Source organism: Bipolaris zeicola (genome assembly GCF_000523435.1).
Source record: "Bipolaris zeicola 26-R-13 unplaced genomic scaffold scaffold_157, whole genome shotgun sequence".
Classification (NCBI taxonomy): domain Eukaryota; kingdom Fungi; phylum Ascomycota; class Dothideomycetes; order Pleosporales; family Pleosporaceae; genus Bipolaris; species Bipolaris zeicola.
The window spans coordinates 48,503-62,221 of record NW_006912206.1 but is presented as its reverse complement, the minus strand read 5'-3'; the positions used below and the strand labels follow the sequence as shown (position 1 = coordinate 62,221).

General features: G+C 52.6%; 6 protein-coding genes across 6 annotated transcripts; 2 read left to right on the top strand and 4 right to left on the bottom strand.

Annotated features, from left to right (window-relative positions):
* Positions 1 to 397: 397 nt before the first annotated feature.
* On the bottom strand, positions 398 to 811 carry COCCADRAFT_103458 (uncharacterized protein; the record flags this gene model as incomplete). The annotated part of the gene is made up of 2 exons (XM_007716911.1): positions 398 to 520; positions 563 to 811. The coding sequence occupies 2 exons, from the start codon at positions 809 to 811 to the stop codon at positions 398 to 400; spliced, it is 372 nt and encodes a 123-aa protein (XP_007715101.1).
* Positions 812 to 4,002: 3,191 nt separating this feature from the next.
* Positions 4,003 to 4,712, bottom strand: COCCADRAFT_39200 (uncharacterized protein; the record flags this gene model as incomplete). The annotated part of the gene is made up of 2 exons (XM_007716910.1): positions 4,003 to 4,446; positions 4,656 to 4,712. The coding sequence occupies 2 exons, from the start codon at positions 4,710 to 4,712 to the stop codon at positions 4,003 to 4,005; spliced, it is 501 nt and encodes a 166-aa protein (XP_007715100.1).
* Positions 4,713 to 6,476: 1,764 nt separating this feature from the next.
* COCCADRAFT_103452 (uncharacterized protein) lies at positions 6,477 to 8,667 on the top strand (the record flags this gene model as incomplete). Its single annotated transcript, XM_007716909.1, has 3 exons — positions 6,477 to 6,719; positions 6,770 to 8,502; positions 8,556 to 8,667. 3 exons carry the CDS (start codon positions 6,477 to 6,479, stop codon positions 8,665 to 8,667), a joined length of 2,088 nt encoding a protein of 695 aa, XP_007715099.1.
* A 279-nt stretch (positions 8,668 to 8,946) lies between these two features.
* COCCADRAFT_39198 (uncharacterized protein) lies at positions 8,947 to 9,483 on the bottom strand (the record flags this gene model as incomplete). Its single annotated transcript, XM_007716908.1, has 2 exons — positions 8,947 to 9,221; positions 9,384 to 9,483. 2 exons carry the CDS (start codon positions 9,481 to 9,483, stop codon positions 8,947 to 8,949), a joined length of 375 nt encoding a protein of 124 aa, XP_007715098.1.
* A 674-nt stretch (positions 9,484 to 10,157) lies between these two features.
* COCCADRAFT_103469 (uncharacterized protein) lies at positions 10,158 to 12,011 on the bottom strand (the record flags this gene model as incomplete). The annotated part of the gene is made up of 3 exons (XM_007716907.1): positions 10,158 to 10,581; positions 10,683 to 11,520; positions 11,633 to 12,011. The coding sequence occupies 3 exons, from the start codon at positions 12,009 to 12,011 to the stop codon at positions 10,158 to 10,160; spliced, it is 1,641 nt and encodes a 546-aa protein (XP_007715097.1).
* Positions 12,012 to 12,312: 301 nt separating this feature from the next.
* On the top strand, positions 12,313 to 13,506 carry COCCADRAFT_103455 (uncharacterized protein; the record flags this gene model as incomplete). The annotated part of the gene is made up of 3 exons (XM_007716906.1): positions 12,313 to 12,367; positions 12,421 to 12,699; positions 12,758 to 13,506. The coding sequence occupies 3 exons, from the start codon at positions 12,313 to 12,315 to the stop codon at positions 13,504 to 13,506; spliced, it is 1,083 nt and encodes a 360-aa protein (XP_007715096.1).
* Between the last annotated feature and the right edge of the window lie 213 nt (positions 13,507 to 13,719).

Here is a 13,719-nt window from a genome sequence, read left to right as displayed (position 1 = left end):
TCAATTGCTTCAAGTGCAAGTTGTAATCGGGCTTCTTTAACAGCTAGAGTATCACTTGGTTGTTGAGACATCGCGTGCAAGAGTCATGTAATGGGGGAAGTTGATGGGGTCTTGGCACCGTGAGCCACTCGCTACCTACTGAGCCACTCGCTATACAGATACGTTACCTAAAATTACTCTAAATCCCTAACACCTAAGTCGCCATTCGTAAACCGTACGAAACCCTCCCAAAACAGTCATTGCTACTTCTTCCTTCCTTTCGATTTACCAAAAGCCCGAGTGCCCTCTCCCACACTCACACCCTGACTGTCTTCATGATCAAAGACGTCAATCAACCCCTCGCACGTACAAACTAACATTGCAGACTTACTCCCCTCCCCACCTGCAACGATCGCTGCTAAAACATCTGTATCAAGCCCCGCCACAAGCTCAACCACTCGAGCACGTGTCGTAGACTCGAGACAGGCTTCATGCAAACTGCGATGGCGTAGGCAAGCAGTCCGCCTTGCATCAGCGCGTACTGCAAGGACATCAGCACCTCTCATCTTCTGTTGTCTAGTACAAAATTTGGAGACGGTGAAGTACCATTGTCCGGGAAGGAGTCAGTGTGTTGGGACCCGGTATTGCTGACCCAAGTTCCCACACACACGACGTCCGTATCACACTGACGAGAAAAGGGGCGAGGCGCGCCATTGAGAGAAGGACCGCCTAGGCCGTTAGGACGTGAAGAGGTAGCACCATGATTGTCGCGGTGGGGAGAGCCACCAGTGGCAGCATGTACAATGGAGTTTAACTGATGTGAAGCCACCATGGCCGAAGCTTTAGTCTAAACGAACAAAGACACCTACGCCAACAAGTGGAATCTGATCTCCTTATATATGATTTTTGCCATTATCAAGAGATAAAGAAGTGAAACCAATTACACAGCATGTCATCTCACCGCTCCAGAGCCTCACTCTTCCAACCAAAGTCCCTCGCTGTCGTTGAGTGTAAGAAAAAGGAGCACAGCCCATACAACCCTCACTGCCCACACACAAGCAACCCGGCTCTGCTACGCCGTACACGCCCAATGCAGCAGGCATTATTGCATAAGCAAATTCTGCGGAAGGTCTCCCGCCTCCGCGCCTGCCTGATCTGTAGCACCCGGCGCCACTGTTGCTGGATGTAGGATGACAAGGCTGAATGAGATTTGCTGCGGTGTGGTCATGGGGTACACTGTACCAGCCGGAAGATCATTTCTGCGCCGCAAGCGAGTAGTAACATGGCAATCTAAAATTTTCCCCGAGCGGTGCCCAGAAAAAAAAAGGAGTGTATGTGTGCCTGGGACTAAGCGCGTGACACCTCGCGGAGCCACTCAGGATCAACAATGACAGGCGGTACATGATGCCTTTTGTGCTGTTGGCCAACCAGACACACAGCGGATCTGACTTCCGGGCGCCGCTGCCGCTGAATGACTTTGCACGCGGTACGCAAAAAAAACAGGAAGGTTCCGCGTGTAGCGATATTAAAGACTCGGGTTTGCCGAGTCGTCCGGGGGGGAATCGGGTTCTCTCTGGTTTGGATCCGGGGAGCGTGAACGGAAGCGGAGGCCTGGTAGCGCTTTTACCACCCGGCATCGCGTTTCCTACCGGCATCGCTCATGCGGTTCCGGCAACGCGACTCAGGCGATGTGTGTGGAAGGTTTGGGCGGTGTGATGAGCGTTTCTTGTCATCGTTGTTGGCGGATGGATGACGTCGCTCTGAGGAGGCGCTTAGGATCGCCTACCATCTGATCGATTTTTGCCACGAAGGCAGATCATGAGCTGAATTCACCGACATTTCTCTCTGAAATGATCGTCGGTCTGTCAGTATCGTGGGGAGGAGTTTGGGGGCTGTGCAGTGGGTTTAGGTGAAATGGGTCAGGGCCTGTTGGAAAGGCTGCATGTGCAGCTAGGCGCCAGCATTGGGAGAAGCCGGGCTGGCATTGACAGATTTACCGAATCCTCTAGCCAACGGGAGGACAGATGGAAGGTACCGAAGCCGCCTCAAGCACAGGGTGATATCACGGCCGGTGATCCAAGATCCCAATGCCCCTATCACTCCAGTCATATTGCGCCCCCGCGGATGTGTTGGCCATCATCGGTGGTACAGCGAGATGCAAGACTCTGCCGAGTCCAGATAGGGTAGGTTTGGAACTGTACCCGATTCCGCGACACGTGTGCGTGGAGCAGCGATGCAATCCACTTGTGGGTGATACTTGAAAACCCTTCCGCAGTGGTGAGGGGCTGTGGACAGAGTTGCGCATGGCACAACGGTAGCATGGATTGGAGTAGACAAAGTGAGCATGGCCACAGCTGCTAGTCTCAAACCCCGCCGCCTGCCACGTGGTGACATGGATCGTAAGTGAAAGCTGTCGTTCGAGGTCAGCCTTCGAAACCCTTCTCGACTTTTTGACATGCCAGAATTTGATCTGTGCTTTGAGAAATCCATCGAAGAAGCCGTGGAAGGTCTTGGTCTTCCGTCGCATGCGTTGATGATTGGCCACTCGTGAAGCGCCATGCAACCACAACAAGGGTGTTGATAACCAGTACGCGCGCTAGTGATCAATCTTTGGACAATACCTTTTGTTCTGACTGCCGCCGGTGAGCAGTGATCTGCAACTGTAAATTGCAGGACTATCTTCAAGTGCTGACAGAGTTATCGAGGCGCCCTAGAGATACACAGCAACCTTCGTAGCCTTTGCAGAAGCAGTACTAGTCGGATCCACTTTTCCTGCATAGGTGCTGTCTAGTCGGCGCGTAATACGAGTAGCAGACCGATTATCCGGCCCAAACCCAGATAAGCCTGTCGTTTCCTATGATGGGAGGTCCTCCTTCGGCATGACAATCAATACACTTCTGTTTCATCATCAGACATTCCGCTGCGCAAAGCTGTGCGCTGGCAGACTGTGGAGCTGCCCGTTGATTCCTTTCTTGCTGCAGCCATGGCCCAACTTGCTTCTCATCCTTGTATGATTCCATTGAGTCTGTGCTTTGTGCCTGTATGGTTTCGGGGGAAAGGGGCGTGTGAAATCGATATCGATTATTGCCTAGAGCCTTGTTGGGAAATGAGAGTTTCATAGCGGTGAGGATGAGCCACACATGAGGCTCAAAGACTACACTCTGGGCGAGGATTAGGGACAGAATCAAACATAATCCCCCTGCTGTCAAACAAATCCATATGGATAGCTGGTACACAAGACACTGATGGTGGTGATCGACTGGTTAGTATCAGATGAAGCTCAATTGAGCAGACATGATCTATAGAACAGATATGGATTCTTGGAATTAACTCAGCTGTCAATGTCGGCATAACACTGAACTCGAATCATATCAATCGGAAAGTGGTAAGCGCCAAACATGTCTCGGTTGCCACACATACAAAACAACCGTAATTGTGATTTACGCAAAAGGCTGGATGTCCAAGGTCATGGGTTCGATGCTTGCCGAGCACCAGATCAGCCACCCCGTTGCGCTCCAGCCTTTTACTTGTGTGTGTGTGTAGTACCTGTCGAGTCAGCCAGATAGCGTCATTCGTCTCGGCTCGCCGTCGTCTAGGGTTGCACGTACCTACCAAGGCGTCAATTCGCCCGGAAGAAAGGCCGCCGCTCTAACAACCGTGCCTGAGTCCGTTTTCGTTTGAAATGGGGAGAGGCAGAGCGGCGATCAGGCTCGGTTGCCAAGGATGCTCGTTCCGCAAAGCAACATCCTTACATCTCCCAACCATATCAAGATATTTCGGAAAGCGGGAGTCTCGGGTCCGTGGTGCGAGCTTCAGAATGGGTCTAGGCTTCTTGTGACCCAAGCATTTCATATTTGTCATAGGAGAACCGCTTTATCGAGACATTGTAGATTCGTACTGGCTGAGAAAGGGGCGATTAAAAAGCAACTAAGGAATTGGATGCTACTGTAGTGGAGAGATATTCGAAAGAAATGAAGGAAAAATAATCTGATCGCAGTTGATGTCCGCCATCAGACATCGACACTAGGTGGACTTTTCCTTTTCCTGTTTTTCTCCTTCTTGTTTTGCTTCCTGGATGATTACTTCCATCTCGCGGATGATCTCTTCGTTCAATATATCTGGATTGTATGCGCAAATGCATCCGGCGAAGGAAGAAGTTCCAACTCTGCAGCCTCCTGACATCCCCACTGGAAGCTCGTAGGATGGAGTGTATTCGAGCCGTTGAGAGGGGTGTACGCCAGGAGGAATCTTTGGGCGAGAAGGTTCCAGAAATGGTCGGTTATGGACGGGACAATTGGTTTGCGTGTATTGTCTGGAGTCTGAGGTAGTTGCCGGCAAATCAATTTCTTGGCTACAAAATTTGAGAGAATCGTCTTCAAGAGCTGCTTGTCTCTCAATGTTGCCAGGCTCTCGTTCCATATCTTCTCTCGAGTATCTTGGTTGTTTTAGCAGCTGAGTGAGCCATGGCTAGGGCAAGTATCATAGAAGAATGTGGTATACATACCTGTGTTTTTTGGCACCGACAAAGCACGCAATTCAAGTTGGAAAAAGAAATTATATGTTATAGTAGGAAAGGCCGTTGATGTTGAGATTATTGCTTTCGTGAACACAGTACGGTTGCGCTTTATAGATATTTGAGTCTCCAGAAGCATGCTGCAAGAAAGGGTGATGCATACAAGATCTACCATAGTGTTTCCAATCACATCCCCACAGTTACCGACAAAGTGGCTCATGTCTCCAGAGTATACAATTGCTTGGAAGGAGCAATTTTTAGCAGGCAATATCCCTACCTATTCCCGCAAGGGTAGGAGGCAGGGGGGCTCTATGCTCAAAGTTTATCAAAGCCCAGTGCGCCCTGTACGGTCCGTGGTCAGCTCGGAATTGGGTACATCATATTGAGCACTCAGATGATTTTCAGGGCCAGGGACGATTGCGACAAAGCATTGTTGATAGTCAACTCGCAAGAATGAATGATGTCATGCTGAATTTCTCGAAATTTACTCCATTAACCAGAGTGCCGAGTCAAATTTCCACAGCACAAGAAAATTTCTCGTTAGTCGCATCTGACAAGCTGTCTACATCTCGGTCTGAGCTTGGTCCGGTACGGACAGGTCCCGATCAACATCGGCACGCTACTCTGTATGTGCACCGCTCAATCAGATGATTACGCGCGCCGGGAGCGAGCCAGGGAGCCATACCTGTAGTCACCACTGCATTGACAAGGAATAGCGACATATACGCCATACGTACGGACAGGTGAAGGACTAGTTGATCGACTAGCAAGAATTCGCTAGTTTACAAGAGGTAAGATCTGCAACCAATCTTAAACCTGGGCTCTTTTTCAGCATGCCTGAAATTACTTTGAAGACAGTCATCGTGGATGACGAAGAGACGATCCCATCAGTGAAGAAGCCCATAAAGAAGACAGTGGCTTGACACTACCTAAATGCGCTGATTCTGATGTTCATCATGCATAGCGATAGATGAGACAGGCTGTCGAGGGGATGTAGGGGTGAGAATAGCAGGCTGCTCATGTAAGAGAAGTCCCCAAGTGGTATAGCGTCTTGAAAAAGGCAACAAGGCAAACGTCCGCATATTTGCGGCGCTTGACGAGCCACAAAGTTGTTCAGCCATAGTTCAGGTGGTTCTTGCTCAATATTCCCACTGACTCATGGTAGCTACACAAACGGTACTGGATGGCTTCTAGGACCAGTTGCGTGACGTGATTTCGACCGGGTTCCGGGAGTTACTTGGATGAAGGGACAAGCCATGGCCTGACCTTGCTCGCGCTAGTCATGGCTGACGAGGTGAAACGTTGTTGACAGTGTGTCTGGCATAAGCGTCTTTCGTCGGTATGCATGTAGTTGCTGCACGTCCTAGTGATGGCGTCCGCTTCGGCTCGGGTATGATTTGAACATGGGCATGACGGATTGTTTCCTACCGCTCAAGTCTGGCACAGATGTCCGGATTACTGGTCCAGGGCTCAATCCAAGACTAGGAACGGGCGGGGCGGCACGCAGAAGGTCGAAGTTTTGGTGTGGCGTATGGTCTCGTAACAGCCGTTGGCCTTTGCCTCTGCTTGCAGGGTGTGGTTGGTGCAGTGGGGGCTGAAAGACAGCTGTCATCCCCTTAATCATGCATCGCACCGTGGGACGGCGATTCCCAGGGTTGGGACAAAGTGGAAGGAGAGTAGAGCTTTCAAGACTGGCAACAAGATGGAGATGAAGTTGAGATAAAAGTCAGAAATGAAGCTTGCGAGTCAACGGGTAGGCTCCATGTGGGGGAACCCGACCCGATTTCGTTGTCGGAAGTTGCCGGTGACCAACTTCGGGGTTAATGGTGGGGGAAAGCGCGGCCGAGGTGATCGCCGCCAGGTACCAGAAAAAAACATGGCGACGCTGCGATGTTCAGACACAAAACTCGCCAAAACACGCGTGAAATAACAGAGAGCCATCCTTTGCGCGAACGCAAATCATCTCGGTCAAGATACGTACGCGATGAGCGGCACCAACGGCGTCAATGGCGCCAGTGGCACTTCATCGCCCTCCAAACTTTTGTGGAAGCACCCCTCTCCACAGTCTACCCCAATGTACCGCTTCCTCGAGTCAGTGAACAAGACACACAATCTCCATCTGTCAGACTACCCACAGCTACATCAATGGAGCATCGACCATGTCGATGCCTTTTGGAAGAGCACATGGGATTTCGTCGGCATCGAACACGAAGGAACGCCGTCATCGGTCAGTCGTTGTAGCCCCATGCGCATATCTGTCAGCTCACCAATGGCCAGACGGTGGATCCAGATGCCTCCATGTTTCCACGACCACCCTTCTTCCCAGGGGCGAAATTGAACTTTGCCGAGAACCTGCTGTTCCCTCCCCAGAAAGTCGACCCCGAATCGCCTGCTGTCATTGCTGCGACCGAGACCACGCGGGAGACAGTGACATGGAAGGAACTAAGAGATAGGGTGAGGCGATGCCGGTCGGGTATGCTACATCTACGTCTCAAGGAGGGCGACCGAGTTGCGGGTTATGTCGCCAATCACACGAATGCACTGGTTGCTATGCTCGCAGCGATGTCATTGGGAGCAGTCTGGACAGCCGTCAGTCCAGATACAGGCGTGCATGCTGTCTTGGACAGACTGCGCCAAATAGAGCCAGCACTCCTTTTCGTCGATAACGCGTCCTTCTATAACGGCCGAAGCCATCCAGTCTTGCCCAAGGTCATTGAGATTACTAGGGAACTTCCAACTCTCCAGGCTGTCGTTGTTTTCCCAACGGTTGCATCCGTTGCAGTTGACGCCAGTTCAATACCTGTTGCGTCAGGAAAGGCATACGACTATGCTACCTTTACCTCGCTCAAGTCAACACCAAAGCTCGAGTTCAGACAACTGCCGCCAGACCACCCAGTCTACATACTGTACTCGAGCGGCACGACCGGAGCGCCCAAATGTATTGTGCACGGAGCTATTGGTACATTGCTCCAGCACAAAAAGGAGCATATCCTCCACTGCTCGATTACGCCCCAATCACGGCTTTTCTACTTCACCACCTGTACTTGGATGATGTGGCACTGGCTTGTCAGCGGACTAGCGTCAGGGGCCACGTTGGTTCTGTACGATGGGTCGCCGTTTCGCTACGTGGACCGCTCCGATCCGTCGACGTCCGTGGCGGATGATCTCGCCATGCACCGCCTCATTAATGAGTTCGGCATTACGCACTTTGGTACCTCTGCCAAGTACCTATCCATTCTAGAACAAAAATCGGTCGATCCAGCCGCGGCTGGCCTTGGTCTTGATACGCTCGAGGCAATCTACTCGACTGGCTCTCCACTGGCGCCATCTACGTTTTCCTACGTGTACTCGGCATTCCCGTCGTCTATCAATCTCGGTAGCATAACTGGAGGCACGGACATTATCTCGCTCTTTGGCGCGCCTAACCCGTTGCTTCCAGTCTACGAGGGCGAGATCCAGGGCCCTGGTCTGGGCATGGCTATTGCTGCATACGATTTCACAGGCGCCGACATTTCGTCGTCAGGTGAACCAGGCGATTTGGTCTGCACCAAACCATTCATATGCCAGCCAGTGGCATTCTGGGGCACTGACGGTGAGGCAAAGTACCGCAAGTCGTACTTTGAAAGGTTTACCAACGAAAAGAAGCAACCTGTGTGGCATCACGGTGACTTTGTGCGCTTCAACCCGGAAACTGGTGGACTATGGATGCTTGGTCGCAGCGATGGTATCCTCAAGCCTGCTGGCGTACGATTCGGATCTGCCGAGATTTACAACGTGGTGCTCCAGCATTTCCCAGAAGATGTGGCCGACGCACTATGTATCGGCCGCAGAAGAGAAACAGACACAGATGAAACTGTGGTGCTGTTCCTCAAAATGGCAGATGGACGCCAAATGACATCTGACCTGGTCGACAGGATCAAGTTGACGATTAAGAAATCGCTCAGCGCACGCCATGTTCCTGCAATTGTAGATGAGTGCCCGGAAATCCCAGTGACGACCAATGGCAAAAAGTGAGGCCCCCGTATCGACTAGAGCGTGTGTCAACGTACTAACGTGCCAATAGGGTCGAAGGAGCTGTCAAGCAGATTCTGTGCGGAATGAACGTAAAGACAAGTGCCAGCGTGGCTAATGATGAATGTTTGGATTGGTATCGCGAATGGGCGCGTATGCACTGAGGGTAGTAATGCTTCCTCGTGACCAGTATAGTATATAGAAAACCCTCTCCGGAGAAGAAGAAAAAATAGACAGGAGAAAGGAAATAGACCCGAACGCCTAATGAAAAAACGCCACAGCACCCCGGAAATGGGTGGGTTCCAGCCACGTGGGTGGCAGCCTGTGCCTGATGAGAAAACTCCGTCTAAGGAAAACAAAAATGCGTGTCTCGCTCCTTGCTCTTATGCCTTGAAGTCGTAAAAAAAAATCGTTACTTCATCCCGAAACTCGACTGGGGTTTTTCAAAAGTCGCCAAACCCATCGTTACCCTCCTTGGTGACAATCTCGCGTACAACGCGGTCCACCTTTTCACTCAGCCCAATAACGACGTTGCGGCCATATGCGACTTCCTTGGTAACGACGACCTTGAAGCGGCCCGGGGCGCCGTGTATACACACCATAGCCTTGTGGCCGAGCAGAGCGTTATCTGGTCCGCGCACGTCGACGACGCTGACGGAGACTTGGGAGGGAAGAACTTTGTAGCCTGCCGTGTATTTGACCAGAAAGGAGATATTGCCTACTCACCGCATGCGATTAGTTTATTGCTTTTTTATCTTTCTTGTTTGTTTGTTTTGCCGTTATTTCTTCTCCACCTTCCACCCGTTTGGGCAAGATCCAGATGGAGGGGGGAAGCAGAGATAGGAATAAGGGCATAGAGAAAGAAGGGGGAGGAACGCACCAGCAATAGTCTCCACCACATGAATCGGCAGCTCGCCGCGGCGGGGACTCAGATGCGAGAAGATCTGTTGGTGAACGGGGTCGGGAAAGACGTTTTCCATGTTGAGGTTAGACGACAGGGTCAAAGATGACATTACTTTGTGCTCGAGGAAAAGTTATGGATTAATGTTTTATGGAATGGAAAAGAGGGAGAATGGGGAAAAAAAAGAGAGCAAAAGGGTAGTATGTAAGTTATGCAAAAGCGAAAGTGAGTCGAGTCCGCGCCCGCCCCCCTCCCCGAAAAGGGTATACGTGATGGTAGGTGGTTTAAAAGTGGGGGCGTGCGTTTGGGACGAGAGGTTGACCGCCAGTTAGAGCCGACCACGTCCGTGGTGCTTTGACCACTTTTCCCACGACAGCAACGAGAGAGGGTCCACCACGAAGGGGGCCGTGTCGTGAAACCCACCGACATTTGGGATTGAGTGAGCTGTTCGCGTGCGTAGGCTCTGAGGGATCGTGGTCTACGTACGACAGCGTGTGGCGCGGCGTTGTTTTTTGGTGGCTTGATCCGGGTAGCCGAAAAACACCGGTTGCCGACGACACCGTGTACAAAAGGCCTTTTGCAGGAAGATTTATATTGTTGCCTGAAATAATGGATACTTAGATACCCCCCATGTACTTGTGTTAATACAATAAATCAAAAAGTTTTCCAGAGTCATGCATAGACATACAGACCATACCAAGCATAACGCCATCCAACCAGCATGCAGAGGGCATGCTACATCTACAAGTCGCGTCATCTCCCTTCCTTAATCTTGACAGCATCGGCAAGCATGGGAAAGGCGCCTCTAAAGCTGGGACCTAGAGTCCAGTTGTTGAGGTCGCGCAGATGCGTCTCAAAGGCTGGGTTGATGAGCCATTGATCGTCTTCCTTGGGCAGTTGCTCAATGCTCGGTATGCAGGCAGCTGCATTGCCAGTGAGCGGCTGCGGCGTTGCAGGTCCCTGTGGCGAGCCGGCATTCACGTGCGTTGAAAAAGGCGACGATGCCGAGATGGACGACGTGGTGGAGAGAGTCGAGGTCCGGACTACCGAGGCAGGAAGCAGGCAATCGCGATGCTCATAGGGCCAATTGAGGGAAACCGTGGTAGTGAAGGGGATAAAGAAGTTCTCAAACGAGACCTGAGGTTGCGCGGCAACGAGCTTGTCGCGAAGACGGGGCCTGAACCGGATTAGTCATGTGTGTGGGAGTGTGGGTGCGTTTGACAGGGGACATGTGGGGAAGTTCCAGGGCAAAGCATGGCAAGACAGGGCACGACATACCAAGGGAGATGATCGATCCACAATGCATGCGCGGTAAACAGCTGCGACGGACGTGGGGTTACCCAATGTGGCAGTCGGTCGTAGTTTTCCTGCGTTGGCTCAATTTGCCAGCGCATGATCAGGAACATGATGAACACGATAGCCACCTGCTCCGGGCGCCCGCAGATGTCTGGAAATGTGCGCAGGATGTCTGTGAAGAGCTTGGATAACGGATGCGACTCAACAGCGCGGTCTGGGTAGGCCAGCGAGGTGAAATTTGGATAGTGAGGGCCGACCAGCGTCTTGATCGGCACCCCCTCGGCCGCGCGATTCTGCCGGTCCTGGAGGAAGTCGAGCAGGATCACGTCGAGCGGACAGGTGGCAGGTAGATTGCGCGGCAGCGTCAAGTGGGCGACCATGTTGGGGGCATACTGTGCGTGCTGGCTGGTGCTGACGTTGCTGGGGCGCATCTGATGTGGAGGTGGCAGGTTGGGGTCGACGGCCCTGCGCTGGCCGTTGTCGAGCAGGAAGTCGACGCCTAGACGCTCGTCAAAGGGCATATCGGTGTTGATGCGTGCCTGGTGGAATTGAGGACCTGGACTGTCGCTCGAGTAGCGGCGCAGATGGCTCGTGGGCGCATCGTTGGGATAGAGCCACGCGCCTGTGCCTATGGCTGCGTTTGCATCGTGCACGCCGGGTGAGGGCACACCATTGTGCGGTGAGGCCGAAGCAATGGGGGCATGGAGCTGGCGTACATCGCGTTGTTGTAGATGGTGGCTTTGGTTTTGTTGTTGATGTTGCTGCTGTTGTGGAGGCTGGACAGAAGAAAGGGGCGAGCGTTCAGCGGCGGCTGCGAGTTCTACAAGTCGTCAGTAGTGATTTTTCCACGCTCCATCTGTCGTTTGTGGTTTCTAGCTTTATTCGTCTTCTTCCTCTTCCTCGTCCTCTTCTTCCACGTCCTGGAGTCGTACCGTTCAAGCCGCCGGTGGCGCGCACAATGGGCTGAATGATGCTGAGCACGCTCTCGAGGCGCTTCCTGATGTCGGCATTCTCCGCCTGGATGGCCTCCTTCTCGCGCAGGACGACCTGCAGGTCGCTGTAAGGCTGCTGGCTCTCGAGATCGCGGATGCGCTGGTTGAGGGCATCGATCTGGTTCTTTGTGCGCTCGCGAATGGCGCGCTGGGCCTCTCGGTCGTTTGCGCGCTTGCGGGCAAGCTGTTCGGGGGTGAGGTTGGCAACGCCGCGCGAGTTTGGGCCGGTCCTGCGCTTTTTACTGGGCTGGCCACCATCGCCCGAGCCCTCGTCCCTAGGCGTAGCCTCGGGTGTATCTGCCTCGCCCGCAGACGCCATGCTGATCATGGAAGCTGTGTGGGATGCGATTCAGGATCGATTTGGTCAAATCCTGTCCCGAGTCATGAGCCCTGGCGCTAGCACGCAGTGGGGCCTCTAGCAATGCGGGGAATGCATGCCATGCACCCCCATTCACCTTCATCCTTCCCGTCATGCACCGCTGCCGAGGGTCAAGCTCACGGCTCCTCCGGATATCCCTCCCCGCCTCTCCACTGCACATATCCGCCATGGCCCCAGCATCAGCACTGTCTTCAGCACTACGTTGGTCACACTCACCACTACATCATCCACCCTCAACACCATGGCTGACCATCACGTGAGCAGACTACACATCGCTTCGGCTACACTGAAAGCTAGTACGCGTCCCCATCCTACCTCTACTACATACCATCCCCTGACATACCCGCAGTCGGCGCAGCTCTACAACGCTCTCTAACCTCGCCCTTCAAAGGCGACAATGGCTCCAACACATACTTCAAGGATATCATGTTTGCCGTCTTCCGGGCCAACATGGGCAACCTTGACCTCGTCCATGACCGTTACTTGAACGGAGGCTCTACAACCACAAACTATGTCAAGTATGCTGAGCAGCACAAGTTCGCGCCAGACAGCATAACCCTGCCAAGTGGCACACAGGCGCATTGGTTGGGAAAAAGCAATGCATCCAAGGTCTTGGTATACTTCCATGGTGGGTCAAAGTAGCCGTGTATTACCCACAGTTGGACCCTGAAAGCTGACTATGACAGGTGGCGGCTATGTTCTCCCTGCTGGACCTGGCCATATACTCTGGCTCGACGACTTCCAAAAATCTCTCGGTCCCGATGTGTCTGCATTGCTTCTCGCATACGACGTTGCGCCCGAGGCTAAATACCCTACTCAGCTCAAGCAAGCCATCGAGCTTCTCAACCATCTAGTATACACCGAAGGTCGCAGTCCCTCTGATCTCATACTGGCTGGCGACTCCGCTGGCGGCAATCTTATCCTCGGAGCCCTCTCGCATATTACACACCCGCATCCAGACATCACACCGCTCTCGCTACCTGACAGGCTCCATGGTGTTTTGCTAATATCACCATGGTGCTCACTGACCCAGACCAATACTCCTGCATTTACCACAAACGCCGAGCGCGACATGGTTGATGCCAGGGTTCTCAACCGATGGGGTGCTGCATTTCTTGGCTCCGACTCTCCCTTTGCTGGCGACTTGTACAACGAGCCTGTTCTGGCACCTCCGGATTGGTGGGCGCCTCTTGCCGATTTTGTGGACGAAGTCCTGATATGGGGAGGCGATAATGAGGTGCTCAAAGATGGCATTGCAGCTTTTGCGGAAAAGTTTACCAAAGGATTTGGTAGCAGAGGTGGAATTGTGACTACCGTTTTTACGCCGAAAGCGTGCCATGAGGAGATGATTGTAGAGAGGATCCTGGGATATAAGGGTGACTCTGGAACAGGTAGTCAGCAAGTCGTGGAGACGTGGGTGAAGGCGAAGCTTTGAGTCAGCATTTAAGCCGTTTGTTTGTCTACATCGTGATTAACTTACATCCCTTCGTACCGGAACAACTGGCGCCAAGATTTTTGCAGGGGCATCTCTGCGCCAACTAGACCTGGTACCTGCTGCATACATTGCACCTCAGTAGAGAGGACATCTTGATCGGCCGTTCTGTACATCTCGATCTACAGCATCACACTTCAATCTAGTAGCAGTGAA